The following is a 17,801-nucleotide window of genomic DNA, read 5'->3' as shown; positions in this document are numbered from 1 at the left end:
CTCCCATTAAGCCCCACCTCCAACATTGGGGATCAAATTTCAACATGAGATTTGGGAGACAAACATCCAAACCACAGCCGCCTGGAAGTCCAAAAGAGAGATATTAAACCAATTAAGTTTATTTGATATGTTAAATTATATGGGAAATATTGTCAATAAGAAATAACGTTTAACCTTCTTTTCCTTATATTTGTATAGATATGTTATTAAAATATTTATTCAGGCCAGGCGTGGTAGCTCACACCTGCAATTCCTGCACTTTGGGAGGCTGAAGTGGGCAGACTGCTTGAGTCCAGGAGTTCAAGACCACCTGGGCAGCATGGTAAAACCCTACTGCTACAAGGAATACAAAGAGCAGCCAGGCATGGTGGCACACAGGTGTAGTCCTAGCTACTCAGGAGGCTGAGAGGTGGGAGGATCGTCTGAGCCCAGGAGGCAGAGGCTGCAGTGTGCCATGATCACATCACTGTACTCCAGGCTGGGTGACAGTGTGAGACCCGGCCTTAAAAAAAAAAAAAAAAAAAAAGGGTTTCAAAATTGCATTAAATTTCTAGAAATCAATCATAATTTTGGTTATTATGATAAAATGTTGTATGCCACAGAAATAACACAATTTCTTTGTCAGTTATGAACTCTCATCAAGTTTTTAATGATGGCTATTTTAAGTCTTACTGTCCTCAGTTAATTGCTTTATTCTGATGCTGTTCTGAAAGCTTTTTGCAACAACCATAATCTTCAAAGAAGTTCATGGAAAGAATGGAAAAAATTCTGACAAGTACAGGTTTGTGATAACTTTGAGATAGCACTGGATTGGGTAAGAATTTGTAGAACTCTAAGAAAGAAACTGATAGATTAGTGAAACTGTTAACTAAGATCAAACAGAGCAGGGATTAATTACATTAGACTGAAAAATTGATGAGGAAAAATTATGTGTTCTTATAGCTTTTTAACACACTGCTGGTTCTCTTAATGTTTTATTTTCCAGATTTAAGAAACGATTTTTTAAAGCTGTCTCTAACTCACAACAGTTTGGTAGAGTACACTTTCATCAACAAAGATGGAAACATTCCATCTTTCTCCTTAATATGATTATGTTCATAAGCTCAAAAAGAATTTGCTCTCTGTATTACATGATACAACTGGAAACACTGGTTTAATTACCAAGGCTTTGACTGAAGTGTAATATTTTTGAGAATTAATAGAATGCCTGGTTTCAAGGATTCCCAGTGTGATACAGTTTGGATGTTTATCCCTTCTAAATCTCATGCTGAAATCTGATCCCCAGTGTGGAAGGTGGGGCCTGGTGGGAGGCCTCTCTCGCTATGTGACTCCACTGACTCCCCTAGCCTCCCACCATAAATAAAAGCTTTCTGAGGACCTCACCAGAAGTTGAGGAGATGCTGGTGTCATGCTTCTTATACAGCCTGCAAAGTTGTAAGCCAAATAAACCTCTTTTTTTTCATAAATTACCCAGTGTCATATATTCCTTTAAAGGAATGTAAAATGGACTAACACACAGCATTACAGTGAGTAAAAAGTTGTCACTTCCTGGCAGGCTTAGGAACCTCAAGATACTAGAAAACCATGGACAAAGTCTGATGTTGGCCTTGGTTTAGCTTCCTAGTGATGAGAGGTTTTTTAAAAAGTCGAATCTGGCCGGGCGCGGTGGCTCAAGCCTGTAATCCCAGCACTTTGGGAGGCCGAGACGGGCGGATCACAAGGTCAGGAGATCGAGACCATCCTGGCTAACACGGTGAAACCCCGTCTCTACTAAAAAATACAAAAAAATTAGCCGGGCGAGGTGGTGGGTGCCTGTAGTCCCAGCTACTCGGGAGGCTGAGGCAGGAGAATGGCGTAAACCCGGGAGGCGGAGCTTGCAGTGAGCTGAGATCCGCCCACTGCAATGCCGGGGGGGCGGGGGGGGCCCCCGCCCTCAAAAAAAAAAAAAAAAAAAAGTCGAATCTGAGGTTCCTTGTCAAAATTTCTAGCAAAGCAAATTTAAAAAGAACTATGTGGTTATTTTTGCTGTACTTATAGAAAATAATCAGGTGAAGTTTAATGAGACGAAACTTATTTTGCAAACAAATTAGTCTTACTCTGATTATCTTTGGTAGAAATGGGGGTGACTATAGAGAGAAAAGTTATGTTGCAAAAGAAAAACTATAGTACACCTTTTAGTAGACTGTAGCCTTGTTTATTTTTCCCTAGACTGGACTGGATCCTGAATTCTTTTAGTGCCCTCCAGTATCTAGCTTCAAAGAGCAAAAGTGCTAAACTGGACAACTTGATATAAATTTCAAGGGACAAGTCTCATATGTGATGTGTTTGCCATACAGAGAGTTCACCAGAATATCTAATGCCACAACCAGGGACATTCAAACTGCAAACCAGGATGAGAATTTGCTAACTGCATGCCATGGACAGCTTTTAACAAGACCCTCAGATGAAGACTTCTTATAATATTCTTACCCCTCTTAATTTTTCCTTGCTTATGCCTACTTCTTTCACTTGGCAGAATAAGGCTATGGTTGAAGTTTCACAGTCCTTAGTTTTTGTGGGTAATCTGACAGCATGTTGAATCTGTTATGTCAAATCTGAATCTTTCAAAAACCTGAGATCCTTTAGTCCACCTAGTGGGTAACTTCAGCAACATCCCTAATGCAACTGTTTGTTCAAATTGTACTAGTGATCTCTTTTACAGAGTTAGTACTCTCTGCTTTAGTGTAACCCATTCCTGGAATGCTAGGTGATAGAATTGCTACCGACTGAACAGGTAGAAATCTGTGCAATTGCTAATACTGCTTGCCACCCATAGATATAATGAGTATCTGGCCTGGCTCATTCTTTGATCTACTTAATTTCAGTTGGTTTACTTTAGGGGGATCCTAGATAAAGAAGCATACTCCAAACTCCTGGCATTATCCTTCTGATAGTCATAATAGTAGCTTCTCTGGTACATGACATCCTCTCAAAAAGTTTTAAAAGTTTGTACACAGTCATTCATCAAACACCGAAGAGTCTCTTTTCTGCTGGAATGACAAAAACTCAAAGAAATACATGATGATGAGTACACCATAACCTATGAATGACTTGTAGAGACCAGAAACCCAACATGATGATAAGAGTAGCATTAATGCCCTTAGTTTTGGTCACGCACTCACCTAGATGAAAGCGTGACCGAAAGGGGAAAATTGTTAAATAAAAAATATAGGAGGCCATTGTTTTGGACTAAGCTCTTGCACTAGGCCCCACAGCTCCAGGATTAGGCCCCAACAGACTTGAATAAAAATCAAAATGGAGTTATCCATGCTGAAGTTCCACATCACCAAACTGAAACTAAGTTGTTATATGACCTTCCAAGAAAGCGGGAGAGATAGCAGCCAATTTCCCAAATAGGCCAGTATCAATCTTCAATCAGTAGGATAATAATTCCCTCTGTTTTAATCCTTAAAAGTAATCTGATGCTAGCCAATCTTTCTATTTTTCTGCCTCCCTGTCCCTGCCTTTCAAGGAAAGTAACTTTGAAATAATCAATCTGTTTTTTGTTCTTCATTTTTGCTTTCCTTAGCCCTGTCTATAAAACCAACCCCTTCTGTTCAACTCACAAGCAAATTTATTGTATTTTATGGCATAAAATGTTGCCCGATTCTAGAACTGCAATAAAGCCTGCTGTGCTTTTTAAAACTAAATCTATTGTAATTTTGTTCTTGAAATGCCCAAGTGGACTCAAATATTTTTTTCTTTGGAGAATCTTGGCCTTGTTTTGCTGTATCCCAGCCAATTGTCGAGCAAAAAAACCTTGAGATCACCGGCATAATTTATCAAAAACAATCAGGGAGGACTGCCTGAAGGACACATAGTCTACTCTTGCAGAAATTCTTTTCTTTTCTTTCTTTTTTTTTTTTTTTTTTTTTTGAGACAGAGTCTCTATGTGTTGCCCAGGCTGAGTACAGTGGTGTAATCTTGACTCACTGCAACCTCCACCTCCTGGATTCAAGCTATTCTCCTGCCTGTATCTCCCAAGTATCTGGGATTACAGGTGTGTGCCACCATGCCTCGCTTTTTTATGTTGTTGTTTTTTGTATTTTTAGTAGAGAAAGGATTTTGCCATGTTGGCCAAGCTGGTCTCGACCTCCTGACCTCAGGTGATCTGCCTACCTGGGCTTCCCAAAGTGCTGGGATTACGATGTGAGCCACCGTGCCTGGCCTACTCTTGCAGAAATTCTAAAATGTACATCTGAATTAGAGAGTTTACTTTCTATACTATTGAATTAACTGAACTGTACCTACTGGTAAAAATGTGGTAGATGATGCTATTTATATCATTATACACCGTCCACATGTGATCCCTAGGAAGAAATTTTTCTCTGAGCTTAGTAGCAATCACATTTTCACTTCTCAGAAACCGACCTGCCTGTATCTTTAGGTCCTCATAGACTAAAAATACCTACCAGGTTCACTTCTTTATGCTGCTGGTTAGAAAACTTTCAGTGGAATTTGTGACCCATCTATAACAGTGTGTAGATCGTATATTGTGTTCCTGGCTCCACCTAATGGTAATCATTTTATCTTATTCCTGTACCCATCTTTTGATTGGTTCTACCTTTATTGTATATATCCTAAGCTGCCTTCTATCCCTTCTGCAGTACAATGGTACATAAATGAAAACCATAAAAATATAAGCAGAGAGATATGATCCATGCCCACAATGTGATTGCCTTCTTCAAAGACATCATAGGCAAATGTCCAGGGTTTCTAAAGCTTTATACAATACCAGAACATTGGGCTAAAGAGTGAACACTTTTGAGTACAGCAGACTAACACCATCTCTCATCATTAAAAGACGATCTTGGTGCTGCTTAAATGTAGCTTTCATAATACACTGTGTTGACACAGTCTAGCAATAAAATTACAGGAATTGATCCTTTTCTCCAAGAGGTTACACCTCTAAAATGAAGAGGGCGCCTACTGTGAAAACATTCATGAAAAGTGAAATCTTTCATTATTGGTATCTTCTTTTTACCTGGATTTATTCACTTCCTGGGAGCAGTAGAGAATGACTAACTACATCAGATAAAGATAGTCTAAATAGCACATACAGAATAGAATAGCATGGTTTATATTTACTTTTAGGAAAAAGAATTGTAATGAGGATGAAATATAATTTTACCTTGAATTTTAAGAGAAGCAGCTTTTCTTTTTTCTTTTCTTGTTTTTTTTTTTTTTTTTTTTGAGAGAGGGTTTCACTCTATTGCCCGTGCTGGAGTACAGTCGCATGACGAAGGTTCACTGTCACCTTGATCTCCTGGACCCAAGCGATCCTCCTATCTCAGCCTCCCAAGTAGCTGGGACCACAGGCACACACTACCACGCCCAGCTAATTTTTAACAATTTTTTTTGTAGAGATGGGGTTTCATCCACCATGTTGTCCAGGCTGGTCTCCAACTCCTGGGCTCAAGTGATCCACCCACCTCGGCCTCCCAATGTGCTGGGATTACAGGCATGAGTCACTGCATCTGACCAAGAAGCAGCTTTTGAGCTCTTTTGAAATTCCTATTATTGAACTGTAGAATCAGATTTTCAGTTATACGTCATTTTGTTTTAAAAAGAAGCACATTTACTATCTTACTTGAAAGAAAACATTTTCAAAACTATTTTGCATCTAGTTCCTTTTTAATGTGTTCTGAAGGCGATGTATTTTACTTTTATTTTAATTAATTTTTTTAGAGACAGGGTCTTGCTATGTCACCCAGGCAGTGCTGCAATCACAGCTCACTACAGCCTCAAACTCTCGGGCTCAAGCAATCCTCCTGCCTCAGCCCCTCAAATGGCTAAGACTACAGGTGCACAACCACCACCCCTAGGTAATATTTTAAGTTTTTTTTTGGTAGAGACAGGGTCTGACTATGTTGCCCAGGCTTATCTTGAATTCTTAGCCTCAAGTGTTCCTCCTGCCTTGGCCTCTCAAAGTGCTGGGATTACAGGTGTGAGCCACTGTGCCCAGACCTGAAAGTATGGTCTTTTTAAAAATCTGCCCCTGATTTCTTTCTTCTAGCCAGGGTCTAAGCATGAATGCTTTACTTCAAGCAGAGTCTTTCAACTATAGCAAACAAGACTACTTGTCAAACTATTTTTATAGACAAAATATTTTCAAAAATATTTTCAGTACAAATTTACCATGCTGTTTTTATCTCAGATTTGATATTTTCTTCAGAAATGTATAATTTCAGTTATCAATACTAAGATATAAAAATGCTTCGTGTATTTTTCTGGTAAACATAGCTGAACTAAGACTACATTTCTAGAAAACACAATTAATAAAAATCTTCTGACAATTCTCATTTTTTGCTCCAAAAATATTAGTTTAACTTCAACAGATACCCGTTTTCTTAAGAATGCTGGGTATGTACCCATGGAGGAGTGTCTGTTCCAAGTGATAAGAAAGGATCAGTGTGTGTTGGCTGTGGACTGGGACTGTCCCTTAGGGCCTGCTAATGTTCCATCTGGTGAGTAACAATCTCAAGTTTGAGGAAAATTTTCCCTTGGATATGTAAACTCCTAGATTTACCATATATATATATACACATATATACACAGACACACACACACATGCACGTACACATATACACATATACATATATGTGTGTGTATATACATGCATGTAAAGTAAAACAGAATAGTTATATCCAAAAAAAAAAAATCTGAAAAGAATCATTCAAAACGTGCGAGACACATTGTACTTAAAATGTACTTGAAGGCCTGTTTCTGTAACAGTTGCCTAAACATCCCCAGGCTCTACTCTTCAGGAATCTTATTTCCAGGCACAGTGTCCTGGAGCATTTGCAATTTTTCAATTGGAACTCTCAGCACTTTATTTTAAAAATAGTCTAAAGTCAGAAACTGAAATACTGATCTATTTGTCAACCCCCAAGTTGCTCCTTAGTCAATATAATGTTGAATATTTCTGAATAAAGAATTCTTAAGGCTGGCTGTGGTTTAGGCAAGTCCTAAACTTATTAAAGGGAAAATAAGTTATTCATAAAAGAAAAAATATATAGTCTATTCTCAGCTGGAGAAATACCTATTTCCCCCCAAAACTGAATTATGTATTAAATCAGTTCAAATTTTATTTTGGACCATAATCTGTAATTTAACATAGTTGTTAAAATAAATGGATGTTTTAGTCTATTTTATGTCAAGTTGTTTACTAGAAAAAATAATCCAATGGGTAGAACATTTAAAATAGTTTTCCCTGTGTGCTTACTTACAAATGGATACATGTTATACTCTTGGGAAAATTTACCTGTTACATTTTAACAATGTAATTGCTGACAATAAAACATTAGCACAAAACAATTTCTATATCTTAAACCATAACTATATTTCTCCTGCCACTTTTAGTAGGATCATGAATATTTCTATAACTAGTTTTTAACAAGTTTCTAAAGTATTTTTAAGCCCATACGAAAGAAAAAAAAAGGCTTATGGAATTTTTCTTTAAGAACTATATATCATATTTCACAAATAAAGCTAAACAGAAAAATGCAGATCAACATCACAATTACCAAGTATTGAGCATTTAATGACCTCCATTTCTAGAATCCACTTAAGAGGATGCCACCAGTTCACATTGACCAGTTCACATACATGAAGCTTCTGCCTGTAGGATTGCAGCTGACAAAGCCTGAAAGACCACATTCTAGAAGGTACTGCTAAGCTTCATTTGTCCTTACCATAGCTGACTGCCATCAAATTGCCATCCAGAACTGCTTTTGGGAAGCAGTTCCTCCGCAATCTTTTCAACAGATTCCCTGTTTTAACATCCACCTGTGTTACTGAGGAACAGTCTGACCCGGATTGAGCCATGGAGCAAATAATAACACTAACTGCAGCTCCAGACAGAAAAAAAAATAGGAGTTCATTTTCCAGACTCTTGTGGGAATACAGAGCATGTCTGCTGAAACTGAATCCAAGAGTTCAATGATATTGTAGACTCAAGTATTTCTTTATATTCCACGTAATAGCTTTTCCGTTCTTGGTGTTTTATAACACACTTCTGAGCCATGATTCAGAAAGTGAGGGAAATTCTCTTTCTCTCTCTCTCTCTCTCTCAAGTTATATAAAAATTACAGTTGCAAGGTGAAGGTCTAACAGAAAGCCACAGGAGTTGCTCTATGTACTGTTTCACTGACCCCCATCACTGCAACTTAAGTCAGTTCATGTGGACTTTCTTTGAGGAAACGCCACTTCTTTAGGCATTAAATCTAAACTTCTTTCCTTTGGGTTTTGTTTTGCTTCATTTTTGCCATACTCCACAATCTGCCCTAGAAAGCTTGAGTATTACATCTTCATTCTATCATTTTCAACCCTGTTTTCTCTCTTGACAAGGATAGACATGTTATTTTGCTGATATCACTGTTGAGTTGTACGAGGCCTTCTCTCTTTAGGCAGGGGCCACCAGAGTAATCAGTTTTATGTAGCTGCCACTTCATACTACTGTATCCTAAGAGCAGACATGCTAGCAATTCTCTTCAGTTTAATTCAACAAATAGGCCACACGGGTCTATTTATTAGCTGATATTAGCCTCTAACATCTAATATAACAAATATTACCTAAAAGAAATAGGATTTAAACTATATCTAAGATTACAGAGGGAAATAGTCAAGCACCTGAGGAAAATATCTTGTTTTTCCTTGCTATTAAAAAACTTTCTGTAAAAACACTATACTTGGTTCTATAGAGGGCGTGCATCATCAGGTTGTGAGTACAGACATGGAGATGGTTCCTTTAAATAAACACAGGTGTCAGGAAGCTTAAGCATGTAAATGGAGGTCACACCTTATTTTTTCTGTAAGCTTAAAGTCTTAAAAAGTCATGTTCTGGATCAACAGGAGCAGGGGCATACCAAGGCATGGTCCATTCCCTGCTCCGCATTTGGCTGGGAAAGGCTTCGTCCTTGGCTGGATCTAAAAAACACCCTAAAAAAAAAAAAAAAAAAAAAAAAAAAAAAGCCCTGCTTTATAGCAGTGAATAGTAAACTGGAGATAGCATGTGGGAAAACAAGTCTTGAGAGAAGGTGGAGTCCTCTATGAAAAAGAGAGCACCTCAGAGAGAGAGGGGAGACAAGAACCCAAGAATCACAAATGTTTTGTTTCTCTGCAAGAAAGAAGGCCAAGGTGCAAGACTATCCCCTGTCCTCTTATTCTAAGCTGCCCTCATGTAATGAATGCTCTCAGTCACTCACTCAAATACATCTCTTGAAATTAGAAGTAAAACCAAACACTTATGTTGCCAACTTAAAATAAAGAGGTTTGGCTGTATTTAAGAGCACGTGGATATTAGCCTCCAACAGTTTTAAAGAAGCTAAGAACTGAAATTTATCCAGGACCCACTACGTGCCAGGACTACCTACCATGTTTCCTCATTTGAATTCCATAACCACCCGTGGTGGTGTGCATTATTATGTTTACTTTATAAATGTGGAAGTTGGAGCCCAAAGATGAGGAGTAATTTGTTCAAGGCAACACTATCTAGAACATGGAGCAACCAGGCCTGTCCAATTCCAAAAGCCACGTTGTATCTGAAAAGCTTCTTTTAGAATATTTGAGACAGTCCTCATAGAGATTTATAAAATAGAATTTTATCTTGAGAAACTAAGAAATACGGAAGAGAAGCTTTCCTCATCACTACATCTGGATCCAATAAACTTAAAAATATATTTTTAAGATACATTATACTTGATTTTTTTCTCTTTTTAAATTTGTAGTCCAAATTATCCCCGTCCTCTCAGCAAAATGAAATAGTAATCTCTATGATAAATTATGAGATTCTCTATAATGTGAAATCATCACTAAGTCCAAACAGAAAATAAATAAAACAACTATTATGTTTTAAAACTTGAAATATTCAAGAAGGATACATATAGAACACAGTATACTTTTTTAAAAAATTAATTTTTTAGTTAACAAAAATTGTGTATGTCTTTGGCATACAGCATTATGCTTTGAAATATGTATACATTGTGAAATGGTTGAATCAAGCATATGGCTTACCTTATATACTAATCATTTATTTGTGGTGAGAACATGTAAAAACCTACTCCTTCAGTTTTTGAGTATATGATGCACTGTTATTACATATAGAGAAAAGAATATACTATAAACATTCATAAAGAGCAAGCTGAAAAAATTACATTCCTTTATTTCATGGTAGTTTTGAATTTATATATTTTTAAAAACTATTGTATTAAAGCTTTAAAATACAACGCTAAATTACAAGGGTCTTTATGACTCAAAGAGAAACAAGGAAAATTAGAGTACATTTAACAAAATTTAAAGAAAACGTCTTTCATTGGAAATATATAAGAACAAAAACACATTATATTTCTTTAAGAGAGTTTAGACCTTCCTCCTTGAGTTTTTGTTTTTCATGTGTCCGCTTTTTAAATGTTTCCATTTCCTCCACACACATATTTCTGAAGAGTTATGAGCAGGAAGTTTTCTCACGTATTTTCCCAAGTAGAAAGTCCTCCAGCTGCTCATAGACTTTCCCATCGCCCCAGTATTAAAATTCTGGGTAAAATTTTAATTACTAATTTAGGAAAGATGAGATATTTAAAAATTTAATACAGTTTGCCCTTTTTACAGACTATGTAGAATAAAGCCTTAGTATGCTTGAAAAACCTCTTAGCAACTGAGAGCGGAGCTGGCCAACAATGGATGATTCATTGATTTAGCTTGAGTGTGCAGGAATGTCTGCCAAAAGGTCTGAATAAACTCACATTGCTAGACACTATGGTAAAATGTACCCTGACCTCTTTTAAAACTCTATCAGAGCGGAAAGTTAAACTTGCAGCTTTCCAGCAATTCACTGGCATCTGGAAACACACTTGAATTATAGTATCTTGCTTTTATAACAATTGATAGATTATTATTTTCACCTAATTAGACAATGGCTGCTACTAACTGGAGGTTTCTAAGGGGACACCACCGTGTTTTTAAGCCCTAAAAATAATGGTTTCCTATTAATTTTAAATCTGAAAGGAGGCTTTTTGAAATCCAAAACTGAAAGAACTGATTGTTGATTTTTGGTAATATTGACCCAAGGGTTATGAAACATTACCCTAAACAATAATTTGTGCATTTAAAATTGGTAAACATTATGTAACAGATACCCTGTGTCTCTAAGTTTATGCATATATGTAAAGATTATACCAGGACATCCTATCTTATGTTTACATAAAATTCAAAAGAGCTCGGATCTTTTGGTTACATCTGTCATTTGTCTCCTCAACATCCTTTTTAGGGGTAAGTATTATTTCTCCTGCTTTAGAACTGGAAGACCATGCATGTGGAATTTTAAATTGTTGGCTTGCATTCATAGGTATTCAAATCAAGGGCAGGCCTGCGTTTACAAATGGATATTCTATTTCAAAATTGAGTATTAGATACATTGCAGTACTTTATCACTCACTTCAGCAGCTATAATAAAAATAATCCATGAAACCAAATCTTTGTTTCCCAGTGGTAAACAAAGATATACTTCCTAATTTATTTTGCCCTTCACCAATGTAAGCCTAGAGCAAGGAATGTTCTGCCTTGAAAGAGCTGTACTTTTGTCTGATTTAATTCTTCTTCCTCATCTTTCCCCTTATCTTTTTCTCCTCCCTCTTCTTCTTCTTCTTTTATTTTTTTTAAATCTTTTTGTGGCAAAATATTCAGGATTAACTGAACAATTCCCTGCTCCACCCCAGAGGTAACCATGTTTATTAATTTGAAGTACACCTTTTCATATTGTTTTCTGGGGCATTTCCATGATTAAATGAATACATACAATATATCATTTTGATTTACATGTTTTCCCTGTTTAATATATTATCGCATATTGTTCCATAACTTACTTTACAAAAAAAGTACTTCTTGGAAATCTTTTCATACCAGTACATTTGAATCCATTTCATTTTTAAAACTGCTAAAAAGTATGCCACAGTGTTAGCTTACTTTCTGAAATGGGGCAAGTTATATCCATCCACTAAAAATATAGCTATTCTTCCAGCATAACCTAAATGGTCATATGGAACAAAACAGCATATGGAAAAGTACAAATGGGTGAAGAAATTTAGTCTATTTTTTTTAACTTACTTCACTCTTGACAATTATATGTATCCAATAGCACCAGAGGCAAAGAATGGGCTTGTTACATTGGACAGCAAAATCCAAGTAGTAAGATGAACACGATAGGGATCTTGCCAGAAAGGGGCCTTGTCACTTGGAGCAGAGGAGTAGAGAGCTTTATGGGTCAAAGTTGAATAGAACACACATGGTTCCTGCCCTCATGGGGGTAACAGTCTAACTCTTAAAGACCTTCCAACTTCACCCTCCTCTCCATTCCCACTGATAGTCTAGATCAAACTTGTCCAACCCACAACCCGCATGCCACATGTCGCCCAGGATGGCTTTGAATGCAGTCCAACACAAATTCATAAACTTTCTTAAAACATTATGAGATTTGTTTGATGATTTTTTTTTTTTTTAGCTCACCAGCTATTGTTAGTGTTGGTGCATTATATGTGTGGCCCAAGACAATTTTTCTTCTTCCACTGTTGCCCAGGGAAGCCAAAAGATTGGACATCCCTGGTTTAGACTTTCCATATTTCTGGTGTGAACTATTGCAGGAACCCCTAAGTGGTTTTCTTGAGTCCAGTGTTTTGAACAGCAGAGATATTCCCAAAGAGAAAGATCTGATCATGTCACTGCCCAGATGAAATACGTTTGTTATTTTCCCTTAAACGACAATACAGGACAGAGCGTAATCATCTCAACCTGACATGCACAGTCTAACTTCCCAATTTTTCTGCTGTTACTTTAAGTTCTAGTCACATCAAACTTTCTACTGGTCTGTGGAGATTCTATGTCACATTTCTAAGCTTTTCCACATACTGCCTAAAATGTCCTTTACCTTTTTCCACCTGGATCTCCTGCTTGTTGCACTAGACCAGCTTCAACATTGCCTCTTTGGTGAAGGGCTACCTGACTTCCACAGCAGGGATTTACTTCTTCTGTGCTCCCAGAGCAGGTTGCATTCACCTCTATAATAGCATTTCATGCTGTTTCAGCATTATTTGTAATGCATATATGTTTTCAACTTTATTTATAAGAAATTGTACATATTAGTTAAAAATCAACTGTAAAGCACATATGCTAAAGTTTTTGTCCAATCTTAAGTTATCAGTCATAACTCATTGCTATACTAGTCCTTAGCCCTACTTGAGTTGTTGGACTGCAAGTTAATTGGGAAGATCCAAAGCCAATTGTAATTGTAACAATTCTCCTTATGTATATACCAACAGAGATTATGAAATTATAGATTAGCTGAGCGCAGTGGCTCCGGCCTGTAATCCCAGCACTTTGGGAGGCCGAGGCAGGCGGATCACCTGAGTTCAAGAGTTTGAGACCAGCCTGACCAACATGGAGAAACCCTATCTCTACTAAAAATACAAAATTAGCTGGGCATGGTGGCATATACCTGTAATCCCAGCTATTTGGGAGGCTGAGGCAGAAGAATCGTTTGAACCTGGGAGGTGGAGGTTGTGGTGAGCCGAGATGGCACCATTACACTCCAGACTGCAATAAGAGTGAAGCTCTGCCTCAAAAAAAAAAAAAAAAAAAGAAGGAAATGAGATTAACATTGAATATGCTGGGGTTCAGGTACTGAGTATAATTGAGTTTAAAACACATAATTTAAATAAATGTTTAAAGATGACTTTGTAGTAGTTGGCTTGACCTAGTCCTAAGAATATTTTGATTCTTAATTTTACTTGTTTGTCTCATAAATAATTAAGTCTTTGCTTCCCTGCTAGAATGCCAAAGTATATAAGACAATGAGAAATATCCCCTTGCTTCTGGTGGAATGACCTTGGGGAATATGAACCTATAAGAAGCAGGCATTCTGATGACAGGTGTGGGAAGGAGGGAGGGAGACAATATAAAAAGGTAGAGTCAACCATCAAAGAGGCCGTAGGCTGTTGTAGATAGCATTGTTCATCCATGGTGCTGAGATGATGTCTTGAGACCCAACTCTACCCAAGCATATTCTTCACAGGTCCACTGACTGAGTGTCTTGGCAGGGATCCAGACCAGCCATCCTAGTCTAGCCCACAAGTTATCACAGCATCACAAAAAACACTGTAGTGCATATGAAAACATTTAACTACTGTCATCCATGAAACAGACCAATAACAGCTGACAGAGAGGCAGGAGTTAATAAATAGCAATAAATTGTTATGAATTGCCTGGAATTAATAAATTAAACATTTGGAACAATTGCAGTAAGTGGCTTAGAGTAATGTTTTAAAAACAAATGACAAATGTTAAGGTCAAGTAGGTCAAACAGAGGAATTCACATACTTAGAGAAACAATTAGAAAGGTAACAGGCCTGCCTTAAGCAGGATGCTCACTTGCTTGACAAAGTAAATTTTGACCCTGATGAGGGGACTGATGCTGTGTTCACTCCCATGCTGTGCTGTCCTTCTGTCTTCTACATCAAACTGCATGAGCTTATGTGGGGGCAGGGACTGTCTTTCATGTCTAGATTCCCCAGGTCTTAGCAAAATGGCTGTACTGTATACATCTGTCTAGATACAGATGCCAGGACAACAGACAATTGTTTCTATTGGGTCCTAAATATAAAGACTGTGAAAAAGACATCTGCAGTTCCTGATAGCTGCCATGATGGCAACTGCTGAGCCATTTGAAGGTAAACGCTGTGTTTCACTATCATTCTGTGGCTCCCCATGGGGACTGCTGCTGCTGCAGATTCCTCAGAAGTATTCTGGTCATGCTAGCTTCTGCTCTGAAAGGGAGGAATTTTGAGAAACCAGAGAAAGGTCAGCTGACACCTCAGCTTCAGCACTGTGGAGGCCAATCAATAGCTGGAAAAGGGTACAGAAAGGAATAAAAGCAGAACCTCCAGTCTACCCAGGCCTGCAGGAATTTTCTCCACTGATATCATTAGAACTTCCGTCTAAATTATCCCACTGATACAGAATGTACTTGTGGAATTTAAGAGAGGCACTGGACTGATTTTTAAAATTCCTACATGTACCAAATTCCAGGCATAGTGCCAATGGCAGAGAAAAGAATATTCTTTTTTTTTAAATTAACTTAAAACATGTGAAAGGTTTTTGTTTTAAGGCCTGCGATAGTCTCTTGTTTACTATAAACAGTCTCTATAATTCAACTCCATGTGACTACAGGAATTTCTTGAGTTGCAGTCTACTACATCACGCTAGACGCTCTAACACTATTTGTTAAGTGACACAAATGAACACAGAAATTAATCAGTCTGCTGTTGGAACACACTGAATTTCGTCTTTCGGAGTCTTCTAACAATTGTTCATCTGCCTCTTCTAGCTAGTCCTCATGGCAAACCACAATGACCCCTTCACTCAACGCAAGACTATCTTCCTGTGACTGAAGTCTCTTGGTCATTACTGGCTGTGAGCCTTTGCTCGGTTATTTCTTCCACCGAGAACATCTTCCCCTCTTCTTTACTACCAATTGGTGTAATATGTCCCAAAACTTCCCCTTTGTTTCCCCCAATCCCATCTCTTCTTGGCTTCATCATGTTGATGGCATCTGTTGAGAGGACATTTGTACCCCTCATTCTTGGAAAAGCATCAAGGTAGTTCCCTAGAGAATGATGAGATCTGGTCTAAAGAACAGTGCAAATGGCATGTATAAAATATTTTGAGGGCCAGGCACGGTGGCTCGCACCTGTAATCCCAGCACTTACAGAGGCCAGGGCAGGCACATCGCTTGAGCCCAGGAGTTCAAGACCAGCCTGAATAACATGGCAAGACCTTGTCTCTACAGAAAACTAAAAAATTAGCTGGGCATGGTGGCACATGCCTTTAGACCCATCTACTTGGGAGACTGAGGAGGGAGGATTGGTTGAAACTAGCAGGTCGAGGTATCAGTGAGCTGTGATTGTGCCACTGTACTCCAGCCTGGGTGACAGAACAAGACCCTCTCTCAAAAAAAAAAACATTTTCTTTTTGAGGAATGGTTAGTTTGTTAATATATTCTAGAAATATATAGCTAGAGAAAAATGTAAAATAAATCCATTACTATGAATACCTACATACCAGGCTGCTACATGACTATTACCATTATCAAGTTCTCACTACTTTTGATGGAATCAAGGAAATTCAGTGCACTTTAAACAACTGAACTGCATCTGTGATAAGTAGAAAGTAAAGGAAATTTACTTAAAGTTTTACCATTTAAGGACACTGGATCCCAGTTCTATGAACCTGTGCCTGAGCATGTATTTTTTGCAGCTGCTGATACACTTCAGAGCCAAAGCTAAGCTTTGAAAGTTTGGATTCTTGTGTGTTGTGATAATCAGCTGGGGTTTGGAAATGCCTTCAAAAATCTAATGCTCTGGCCCTTTAACAAGGCTTCTGAAAAAACAATTTAACATCTGGAATCAAGTATTTTGTGGAAGTCCAAGACCAAACATTTCTTTCAGTAACAGTTAAAATGTGGCACTTCCTTCTCCTTCATCAAATAAATGGGTTTATTTAACAAAGATCCTGGGGTAGTTTATAATAAGTAAAATATGGCATAGAAGCAAGGTATAGAAAACAGGACACTCCAGATATTTATCACTGGAAGTCTTTCCTAAATACGCTGCTTTATTCTTCCGGCATCATTTTCTTTTCCAAAATTCAAATCCGAAAAACAATCAAAGTCAAGCCTCCTTCATTTAACCTTTCTAAGAGACTGCAGCGTGAGGATGAGTAAAGAAATTACAGAGTTCATCTTTCATCTTTTCCAACATACTTCAGAAGACAAAAGCAGTAACTGAATGTATGGATTTCTTAAGTCTTTGGGCAGCCAGAGTAATTCATATCAAATGCAAAAACAGAAGTGGTTGTATCTATTGAATGTTGACTAATTCTCTACAGATTTTAGATATTGTTTAAAACAACATATGAAAATGTGTTCCCTACTAAAATAATAATAGATGACATTTATTGTATGCTTTACATGTATCAGGTCAGGCACTATACATTCAACTTTCAAAATAATTACTGTTATCCTTTTCTTCTTGTGATGAGTAATTAATACAGTGGTATGGTGGAACTGGCATAGAGACAAACAGAACAATAAAATAGAAGGATTAGAACCCAGAAACAGATCCACACATATATAGGGCTATACCTCACAACAAGAGGGTACTGTAGATCAGCAGGTAAAGGACAGACCATTCAATAACGGTGCCAGGAGAGTTAGTCCTCCATATAGGGTGTGGGTAACAAGCAAAAGAAGGAAATTGGATCCCATCCTCACACAATATATAAGAATACATTCCAAATGGAAGTAAGGTCTTAAACATGAAAGGCAAAATGCTAAAGCTTTCGGAAGACAATATGAGGAAAGGATCTGACCACATTAAAATTAAGAGCTCTGGGTCATCATCAAAAAGTACCACAGAGTAAAAAGGCAAGCCACAAACTTGAAGACAATATTTGCAACACATACAATCAACAAAGGATGTTTCCAGAACATATAAAGAATTCCTTTGAAAAAGAGAAACAACTCAATAGAAAAATGGGCAATTGATCAATAGGCACAGTGTGTCTTTCCTTCACTTTCTAAGAAATGGAGGACAGAGATTGTTCCTTACCCACTAACCTACAATGTGCTCTTTGTTGTGAGTTATGGCCCTGTATATATGTGTGGAGTTGTTTCTGGGTTATTCCTTCGATTTTATTGCTCTTTGAAAGTGGAGGAG

At 37.6% G+C, this 17,801-nt stretch overlaps 1 protein-coding gene and 1 long non-coding RNA gene across 5 annotated transcripts in view; one reads left to right on the top strand and one right to left on the bottom strand.

The window, feature by feature from the left end:
- Positions 1-3,680, top strand: part of LOC111540241 — a 125,452-nt gene extending 121,772 nt beyond the window's left edge. The window contains exon 5 of the long non-coding RNA XR_002730918.2: positions 2,209-3,680. This is a non-coding gene — a long non-coding RNA (uncharacterized LOC111540241). The remainder of the gene's footprint in view (positions 1-2,208) is intronic.
- Positions 1-17,801, bottom strand: part of DDAH1 (dimethylarginine dimethylaminohydrolase 1) — a 256,618-nt gene that overhangs the window by 79,169 nt on the left and 159,648 nt on the right. The window contains exon 1 of one of the 4 annotated variants that reach the window (XM_023208418.3): positions 7,734-7,859. The exons of the other annotated variants lie outside the window; for them this stretch is intronic. Within the exon in view, the coding sequence (XP_023064186.1) occupies positions 7,734-7,736 (3 nt within the window). The 5' untranslated portion in view covers positions 7,737-7,859. Of the gene's footprint in view, positions 1-7,733; positions 7,860-17,801 lie in introns of those variants that run through there. 4 annotated transcript variants of the gene reach the window in all.

The sequence above is a fragment of the Piliocolobus tephrosceles genome, chromosome 1 (genome assembly GCF_002776525.5).
Source record: "Piliocolobus tephrosceles isolate RC106 chromosome 1, ASM277652v3, whole genome shotgun sequence".
Lineage (NCBI taxonomy): Eukaryota > Metazoa > Chordata > Mammalia > Primates > Cercopithecidae > Piliocolobus > Piliocolobus tephrosceles.
Note: the sequence above shows the minus strand (reverse complement) of the source record. Positions and strands in the feature narration are given on the sequence as shown.